We start from the raw sequence: 10,000 nt of genomic DNA, 5'->3' as shown, positions 1-10,000 counted from the left end.
ACCCAGATCCAGGCACAGAACCAGACCAAGACCCAGACTCAGGCTCAGATCCAGGCACAGAACCAGACCAAGACCCAGACTCAGACGCAGATCCAGGCACAGAACCAGACCCAGATCCAGGCACAGAACCAGACCAAGACCCAGATTCAGACGCAGATCCAGGCACAGAACCAGACCAAGAACCAGACCCAGGCACAGAACCAGACCAAGACCCAGACTCAGATGCAGATCCAGGCACAGAACCAGACCAAGGCCCAGACTCAGACGCAGATCCAGGCACAGAACCAGATCTAGACTTAGGCTCAGATACAGGCACAGAACCAGACCAAGACCCAGACTCAGATGCCAACCCAGATCCAGGCACAGAACTAGACCAAGACCCAGATCCAGGCACAGAACCAGACCAAGACCCAGATCCAGGCACAGAACCAGACCAAGACCCAGATCCAGGCACAGAACCAGACCAAGACCCAGATCCAGGCACAGAACTAGACCCAGACTCAGGCTCAGATCCAGGCACAGAACTAGACCAAGACCTAGACTCAGATGCAGACCCAGATCCAGGCACAGAACCAGACCAAGACCCAGACTCAGGCTCAGATCCAGGCACAGAACCAGACCAAGACCCAGACTCAGATGCAGATCCAGGCACAGAACCAGACCAAGACCCAGACTCAGACGCAGATCCAGGCACAGACCAAGACCCAGACTCAGGCTCAGATCCAAGCACAGACCAAGACCTAGACTCAGATGCAGACCCAGATCCAGGCACAGAACCAGACCAAGACCCAGACTCAGGCTCAGATCCAGGCACAGAACTAGACCAAGACCCAGACTCAGGCTCAGATCCAGGCACAGACCAAGACCTAGACTCAGATGCAGACCCAGATCCAGGCACAGAACCAGACCAAGACCCAGACTCAGGCTCAGATCCAGGCACAGAACCAGACCAAGACCCAGACTCAGACGCAGATCCAGGCACAGAACCAGACCAAGACCCAGACTCAGGCTCAGATCCAGGCACAGAACCAGACCAAGACCCAGACTCAGGCTCAGATCCAGGCACAGAACCAGACCAAGACCCAGACTCAGATGCAGATCCAGGCACAGAACCAGACCAAGACCCAGACTTAGGCTCAGATCCAGGCACAGAACCAGACTAAGACCCAGACTCAGACACAGACCCAGATCCAGGCACAGAATCAGACCAAGACCCAGATCCAGGCACAGACTCAGGCTCAGATCCAGGCACAGAACCAGGCCAAGACCCAGATCCAGGCACAGAACCAGCCCAAGACCCAGACTCAGACGCAGACCCAGATCCAGGCACAGAACCAGACTAAGACCCAGACTCAGGCTCAGATTCAGGCACAGAACCAGACCAAGACCCAGATCCAGGCACAGAACCAGAACAAGACCCAGAATCAGACGCAAACCCAGATCCAGGCACAGAACCAGACCAAGACCCAGATCCAGGCACAGAACCAGACCAAGACCCAGATCCAGGCACAGAACCAGACCAAGACCCAGATCCAGGCACAGAACCAGACCAAGACCCAGATCCAGGCACAGAACCAGACCAAGACCCAGATCCAGGCACAGAACCAGACCAAGACCCAGATCCAGGCACAGAACCAGACCAAGACCCAGATCCAGGCACAGAACCAGACCAAGACCCAGATCCAGGCACAGAACCAGACCAAGACCCAGATCCAGGCTCAGACCCAGACCCAAACTCAGTCCATGACCCAGACCCAGACTCAGGTTCAAACTCAGACCCAGACTCATACTCAGTCTCAGAACCAGAACCAGGCACAGACCCAGCCTCAGTCCTAGACCCAGATCCAGCGCAGACTCAGATCCAGACTCATACTCATACTCATACTCATACTCATACTCATACTCATACTCACACTCACACTCAGACCCAGACCCAGACTCAGTCTCAGACCCAGGCACATACCCAGCCTCAGTCCTAGACCCAGATCCAGCGCAGACTCAGATCCAGACTCATACTCATACTCATACTCATACTCACACTCACACTCATACTCATACTCACACTCAGACCCAGACCCAGACTCAGTCCCAGACCCAGACCCAGACCCAGGCACAGGCCCAGCCTCAGTCCTAGACCCAGATCCAGCACAGACTCAGACTCAGACTCAGTCCCAGACCCAGAACCGGGCACAGACACAGACCCTGACACAGACCCTTAAGCATGATCTTCCCCCCTCCTATGCCACACACACTTTCAATTTTTTTTTTCTATAGTCATGTTCTCCGATGTTTAACAGAAATACTTCAAAAGCTTTCATTTTCAAGATTTTTGTAGATGTTATTGTTGGTATAGTTGTTATTTATTTATTTATTTATTTTCTGTTGGCAATCATATTTTGTGTGCAGAAAAAGAGAAGAAATATGGATATTGGTTTTTAGTGCAGTATTAGCATTATTATTAGCCATTTCAATTACATAAGTTTGGCACTTTTACTATGTCTCTACACAGGCGAGGTTACTCCATCTGGCTGGGTAGCTCCATCCGCAGTTCCTGGGGATTATCCGTACTTTGTCCCACGTTCTGCCAGCCACATGCTACCTGTTTATGTCAAGCACGAGCCTATCATGTCAAGGTAAGAAAGGTTACATTTAGAGATGTATGTATGTATATTTTTTCTTCTTCTTCTTCCTTTTCTTTTTCCTCTTTTTTATGCTGTTTTGTTTTGTTCTCTTTTATTTTTATTTTTGTTGCTTTTGTGCATGTTTTCTTTTATAGGAATTTTAGTTTGTTACTTTTGAGCTTTTGTGCGTGTCCGTGTACATGTGTGCATGTTTACATGTGTGTGTTGGTCTGTGTTTCTACATGCTTATTTGTATACACAGTCATGTGTGTATGGGTGTGTGTCTGTGTTTGTGGTTTGGGGGTGACTGATTTGTTAGTTGGTTCAGTAGTAAAAGAAGTTTGATGTTAATATCTGCTAGTATACCATACATGAGCTGGTAACCAAAGCTTAGGCTAATTAAAATTTCCGACCATTGAACATATGACCTTTTGGCAGGTTCACAACCTCTGTGAAAAAAGTAGAAGGTGATGCATTTGCCCTCGGAGAAGAGCTTCGGCAGTACCTCTCGGAGAAGTTCGCACCCAAACACATCAACTTACGGGTCCACGAGCCACACCGAATGATACAGATAAAAGGAGAATACTTGCTCGAAGTAAAGGAATTTTTAATCAGTAAGGGATTCTGAAGAAAATAAGAGAGTTTTGGTAGGTCTTTTCTGTCTGGTAATGTTAATGTATATAATAATTTAATTTTATCTGGGACTGAATATATGCCAAAGGATTTATTTCAGGACAAGTAATTCTAACATATATTCGGTAAATAATTGTCTCAATAACTTTCCATTCCAGGATCAGCAGTTGATGTACTTTTTTTCCAATGTGATTGAATGATAAAAGAAAATCAATCAATCTGCTAACAGATATTTAAAAAGGACAACTGAAATAAACAGTCTGTACATAAAATCTTATGAAATGTAAAATGAGTATGCATAGTTTTGTTCATAAATTATTATATCTCTGTTAGTATGCCTATTCTTTCATCCTTCTAAAGATGGGTTTAGTAATAATGGCAGATGTTATTTTTAACTGGGTATTAATCCATAAATGGCAATCAAATGCACATGCACACAGTATGGGATTTTTTTTATGTATACCGTAGTAGTGTGATTTAAACTCAAGTTGTTTGTATTTGATGAAATTATTGATTATTTGGACAACTATTGTTGTTTCTTCCAGTGTGCACACATGCTTGCAAATGACTATTGCATTCTTTTGTTGTTTGTGAATGTGATTAGGATATTGTGTGAAGTAGAAATATATTGCTAAACCTATTTGTAAACATAATGTAAAATAAGTGTACATTTTTGTTTATATATAATATGTGCTATTTGTCTCATAAAACAGGATAAAGATAACTCCCATAAATTAGAAGCGTGTGTAGAAAGGATAATATATTATAACTGAAATTGAATCAAGAGACTTTATTAAAAATAAAATATATCACCAGACTAGAACAATAACATTCAAAATTCGCACTCACAAGCATATTTATTGAAAGATCTATGAAAAAATGAAGAACAAAGAACAACTTTCTAGATATCACAAAAATGAATTGACCTTTATAGTAGGAAAAAAATACAAATTTCAGAATGGTCAAAAACTAAAGAACTAGAAGGTACTATAAAGTGTGGAATGACTGGAACAATTTTCATGTTTTAATCCCTTATTATCATCCTAAAAGTAAAGAATCTTGCAAAAGCTTATACTAAGCTATATACAAATGATCACATATACTGGCTGTATACACACTATGCATAATGCAAGCAGAGGAATAATTAGTTTATCCTAGGCACTGTCTTTATACTGAATAGTGTCATTCGTAAAATAGCAGCTTCACTAGGAGAGGAATATCATACATTTTGATCACAGAAGAAATTGCTTGTGAAAGCATGAAATAGATCATAATTACTGGTTGTAATTTCAAAAAACATTGTGCAGATTAGATGGGAAATTACCTTGAAAGAAACATTCAGGGATCTGAGAAGTAGATTTAACTGCAAGATGTTAAATTTTAAATTAAATAATTTACTGAAATCAGTATGTAAGCTGTTTTTATTGGTTTAAAGAGCAATCAGTTCATCACAGAATGGAATGATTTTGAGGCAGTTTGTGATTTCCCTAGTTTAGCATTTTACTATCACAGTCTGTGCATAAAACAGTCATTTGACAAACCTCACACATTAGATGGTAATACAGTTGCCTGTACATCATTTGTAAAATTAGAAGCACTACTATTAGCTTGTAAAACGAATTAAAAGTACTTTGTAAAGAAATAGAGAAAGAGAAGAGAAAACAAAGAATAATTTAACAAATGGGAGATTTATAATCCTCATATCGATTTTGTGGATTTTGCTCATCAACGAGATCTGTACAGGTGTGAACTTAAGCACTGCCTTTTCAAGACAGACTGTAAGCTCACTGAGATACCTAAGTCGACCACATGTAAACATTGTCACATTTGGAATTTTAAGACACTTTTAAAGACTATTTTTGACCATTTCTCAATACTTTTGATTCCATACTTCTTAAAACTATTGTGTTGTCTATTTTGGGTCTCATAATTTAGCATGTAGCATGCACAACTAATTGGAGATATCATAAGCTACCTACAAAGGAAATGGAATATAATGGAAATGAAAGGATATACTTGTCCTGAGAAGTTGACAAAGAGACTGCAGTTAAAAAGAGAATCTGAGAATTTTATAATTTCTTGTCACTGATAGGCAGATGATAATATCCAAAGAGCAACCTGTGGTCTGAGGAGCTAAGAGCTACCAAGCGAGAAATCAATACCAGGTATCACATGATTCCTTGAGAAACTGATGTGCCTTTGACACCTCCATTAACATGATCCTGGCTTTGGGTACCAAGCAATTTTTTTTCTCCTCCCATCCTGTTTTAAACCTAGAAAAAGGGGGGAAAAAGATGGTTAAATAAAATAAAAATAAAGCACAATGATATATGATTGATGGGAATAAATAGAGGAGAGAACATCATCGTTGGTTTAATGATTTTGTTTTGCTCCATCATTACTTTTTATTTCCATGTTGCTTTTAGAGTATGTTGCTGGTTTAATTTTCATTAATAAGGCATATATCTTCCTCATTGGCTTGAATAATATAGCACATGATTTATTACACATTTATTGGCCCATGGCTACATTGTGCTTAAGATAACTTAAATATTGTTGGTGTATCTGTAGACATTGTGTTTATACGTTATATTAAAAGAAAAAAAAAAACATTTTGTTGCAAATTTAGCAAAGAGGAACACCATAACTTGAACTACAATTTAGAAATCTGTGACAGATAATTGATGTTAAGGAAATGACACTAATGAAACAATTGGAAAACAATGACTCCAATTTTCAGAATAAATTCAAGATGGGAATAAAAGAATCTTTCACAGGTTTCAAGTAGTCCGCAAATACATGAATTGATGGAAGCTTATTTTTGTAATGTTTGAAGCGTACTCACAACATCTAAAAATTTGTTTACATGATCAGATACAAATCAGAATTTTTTGGGCTGTACTCTTTAAAAGTATCTTAACAACATGTAATAATAGAAAAAGAAGAACAAAAATCACAAATATACATGACAGATGAGGGAAACATTACTTTAGGTGCAACAGTAGTCATTGCCAAGTTAGAAGGAATCCAATTCAAATCTTTATAGCCTGAATGGCCTACATATCCTGCTATCCATAAATAAGACCCTATTCTTTGCCCTCTTCTTTTCATCATTAAATTAACTTTCTATTTGTATCCAAATCATCAGTTCTTATGTCTTGGAGAAACTTTTAATGTCTCAAGTACTAGTGCATTAAATACCCAAGCTGCAAATGTAAGCTAGTCTATTTCAAGCATCTAATGTAGGCTTAAGGTGCTCCCATGTTGCTAGCTTTACTCTACTGTTTAGCTGAATGTCACAAACAGCTTATAGTTATCGACTCCCTTTCACACAAGTTTTTTTTCCTTTTTTTTTTTTTGGCACTGCATTTTTTTTTTTTTTTTTAAATCTCTGTGTTCTGAAAGACATTAAAAAAAATCTCTGTTCTGAAGGACGTGAAAATATATGGCTTTAGGATTCATTGTATTTCTTATTAAGGTGTAAATGCTTCGGCAAAAAGAAAATTTGGCATCCCAGTATAAGGGCAGGGTAGGCATTTTTGACTAGAACAATAACTGGAATTTTTTCGTACCGGCACCAAGATCATTTTCTTATACCTCACCAATCTACTTATGAACAGAGAGTTGTCAAACTCTTTGAGAACAGTTAATTGCTCTTTCTTCTTATTAGGCATATATTATATTTCCCCCTAAAAAATTGGGTTTCCAGACTTACATTAATTTGTGGACTCATTGATATAAATGAAATCACTGTAAAAATAATACATATCTGAAAATGCACTGTCCTTAAAATAAGGATTATGCACAAATGGCTAGCTTTGTCTCTATTGTCAATCTGTAGAAAACTAGACTATATAACATAGGCTTCTGCATTTAGAGATGAACCTGAGATTGCGTCAAAAGACAAAATTCTAAATGCAAGGAAGTTCAGAATGATTAACTGTATAAAGTTGACAATTTCATATTCGTACATTTTGTATATCAGATTATGCAGAAGTTAATATTGCAAAAGTTGTAGTGAATACAGGTTTCACTGATACAGCAATCTTCAACTTTCTAAACTTTCTTATACAAATTTCAAAGAATTATACAAGTAGTTAAAATACTATATGAACAATAACTCATTCCAGTAACTGAACTCTGTCTCTCTGTCATGCAGTTTCGCGAATGTTTTCCCTATCATGCAGTGTTATGCCTTTGAATTTTTTTGTACTGTCCCTTAAAAAGACCGGTGAAATTTTGGGCTATATGATATTTTACACGTGTGTGTGTGTGTGTGTGTGTGTGTGTGTGTGTGTGTGTGTGTGTGTGTGTGTGTGTGTGTGTGTGTGTGTGTGTGTGTGTGTGTGTGTGTGTGTGTGTGTGTGTGTGTGTGTGTGTAAATACATTTATGTGTATATGTATGTGTATGTGTGTGTATATATATATATATATATATATATATATATATATATATATATATATATATATACATATATATATATATGTCTATATGTATATTTATATATATGTATATATATATATATATATATATATATACATACATATGTGTGTATGTATATATGTATATATACATATGTATATATGTGTATATATATATATATATATATATATATATATATATATATATATATATATATATATATATATATATATATATATATATATAAAAAATATATGTATATATAGACATAAAATATATATATATATATATATATATATATATATATATATATATAAATATATGCACACACACACACATACTCATACAATCACAGAGAGGCATGCAGATCTGTGAGCATTAGATAATCAGGGTAGGATCTCACTCAAAACTCTCGGACTGTTCACGGACAAGCTTAGCCTGCCTCGGACATTTCACTACCTGGGGATGATTTCGTTGCGGGATGTTAATGGGTAGGCCAAGCTGTTTCTTGATGTAGCGAGCCACCAGCACCTGGGGATATTCTTGCCACTTGTTGAGCGTTTCCTTTGGGGTGTCGACCTGAGATGGGTGGAGAGAGAAAGAGATGGAGAGAGGTGGTGGTGAAATGGGGTTGGTGGAGAAATAATAGAAGGTAGGAGAGAGAGGAAAGAATGAATGAATGGGGTTGAATAGTAGTAGATATATATAAGAGGATGGAGTTTTTTAATACAGTAAAGGGAATGGTGATTCTATTAACAATGAGCATATGTCCGAATTATTACAAAGGCATTTTTTTTTTTTTTTTCAGCAAAAGGGAGTGGAGATTCAATTAATACAAAGCATATGTACGAAATACTACTACTTCTACAACATCCAAAAATTAATAAACAAAAAATAAATAAATAAATAAAAAAATAAGAGGTAAAGACAATAAGTAAAATTCCCTAAGACCAAATATGATCTACATCAGGCGTGGCCAAACTTTTGTGAGATATCTACTTTTTCTACAGTTACCCTGATGCCATCTACCAGCCAAAGATTAAGACATTCCATAAATGTAACTGTAACATTATAATAATCCAAGTATCATGAGTACTTGGATATGCTATTGCAGCTATTTGCATGATAGCTTCTGAAGGACGAATCATTAACAGGTACAGTAGTGTGATCTTAAAACAGGCTTGTCATTGGCCACCCTTGATTTACATAAACGCTCCCTTTGTCTGAACCCGCGATATACGCCGATCAGCTGATTTTTGCATGACACGTAAAAATAAAAGCTTACCTGATCGCCATGCAGACGATTCAGCAGAGTAACGCATACAACAGCGCCTTTGATCCCTGCATGATGACAGAGGGCAGCAAAACAGAGGGATTCCATTTCCATATTGACGACGTTCTGTGCGTGTACTTGCTTCAGGAAATTTAACTTGTCCGTTTCAGTGTAGTCGCAGAAGGCACCGTCTAGTCTGCCCTGACCTGTTTACAGAATGAAAGATCGAGTGTGATTATGGGTTAGAATATGAGAATAAAATATGTGTAGGAGATGAATATATGTATGATATATTCAGTATATGTATAGTCAATAGCTATGTCGTGGTGGACTGACAGAGGAGCGAGTCATGGCACTCTGATACATACGCAAGCACATATGCACGCAAGCACGCGCGCGCAAGGTCTATATAAGTACTTATATAATAGACCTTGCACGCGCGCACACACACACACTCGACTGCGGAAAAAATGTTCGAAAAAGAATATACATTGCTGGCATACAGTAAAAACGTCAAAATGACAACTTCATTTTACCGATGAGTAGAGGCAGAGAGGCAAGAGAGAAAGAGACCGTGAGAGAGAGAGACAGACAGACAGACAGACAGACAGACAGACAGACAGGCAGGCAGAGAGACAGAAAGAAATAAAAGAAAAAAAAGTTACCCTCATAAAAATCGTAAGTGCACATTGTTTTGCCGACAGTTGCAGTAAACGGATCGTCCTCATAACGTAATTGCTTCAGTTCATTTGCCAGTTTCTTGTCCAAAACAGCTGGTCGCCTCTGCATCTTCCCCAGGACTGGCTGTTGAGGGAAAAGTAAAGAGGGTGAATTAAATGTGGATTAAGTCGCCTTATTTAAGAGTTAAGGAAGGGAGAGAAGGGGAGGGGGAGGAAGAGGTGGAGTGGGAGGGAGGGAGAGAGGAGAAGGAGGTGAGGGAGAGGGAGGGGGATAGAGAAAGGGACAGATAGTGAGCGAGATAGAAAGAGAAAGAGAGAGATAGAGATGGAGAGAGATTGACAGACAAAGGGGAAAGAGAATAAGAGAGAA

The 10,000-nt window shown here is 38.6% G+C and overlaps 3 protein-coding genes across 4 annotated transcripts in view; 2 read left to right on the top strand and 1 right to left on the bottom strand.

Moving 5' to 3' along the window:
- LOC138860096 (mediator of RNA polymerase II transcription subunit 15-like) overlaps nucleotides 1–3,268 on the top strand; it is a 4,564-nt gene extending 1,296 nt beyond the window's left edge. The window contains exons 3-4 of the mRNA XM_070116945.1: nucleotides 1,717–2,633; nucleotides 3,060–3,268. Coding sequence (XP_069973046.1) covers nucleotides 1,717–1,836 — 120 coding nt within the window. The 3' untranslated portion in view covers nucleotides 1,837–2,633; nucleotides 3,060–3,268. The remainder of the gene's footprint in view (nucleotides 1–1,716; nucleotides 2,634–3,059) is intronic.
- Nucleotides 2,287–3,450, top strand: mRpL49 (mitochondrial ribosomal protein L49). The gene is made up of 4 exons (XM_070116825.1): nucleotides 2,287–2,347; nucleotides 2,510–2,633; nucleotides 3,060–3,235; nucleotides 3,413–3,450. Exons 1-4 carry the CDS (start codon nucleotides 2,287–2,289, stop codon nucleotides 3,448–3,450), a joined length of 399 nt encoding a protein of 132 aa, XP_069972926.1.
- Nucleotides 3,451–4,029: 579 nt separating this feature from the next.
- Nucleotides 4,030–10,000, bottom strand: part of LOC113805082 (uridine phosphorylase 1-like) — an 11,942-nt gene continuing 5,971 nt past the window's right edge. Inside the window, exons 4-7 of one of the 2 annotated variants that reach the window (XM_027355992.2) lie at nucleotides 9,616–9,754; nucleotides 8,963–9,156; nucleotides 8,137–8,256; nucleotides 4,030–5,527 (exon numbers count right to left, since the gene is read on the bottom strand). In XM_027355992.2, coding sequence (XP_027211793.2) covers nucleotides 5,522–5,527; nucleotides 8,137–8,256; nucleotides 8,963–9,156; nucleotides 9,616–9,754 — 459 coding nt within the window. In that variant the 3' untranslated portion in view covers nucleotides 4,030–5,521. Of the gene's footprint in view, nucleotides 5,528–7,516; nucleotides 8,257–8,962; nucleotides 9,157–9,615; nucleotides 9,755–10,000 lie in introns of those variants that run through there. The other variant, XM_070116944.1, reaches the window with a different exon arrangement.

This window comes from Penaeus vannamei, chromosome 39, assembly GCF_042767895.1.
Source record: "Penaeus vannamei isolate JL-2024 chromosome 39, ASM4276789v1, whole genome shotgun sequence".
Taxonomy (NCBI): domain Eukaryota; kingdom Metazoa; phylum Arthropoda; class Malacostraca; order Decapoda; family Penaeidae; genus Penaeus; species Penaeus vannamei.
Note: the sequence above shows the minus strand (reverse complement) of the source record. Positions and strands in the feature narration are given on the sequence as shown.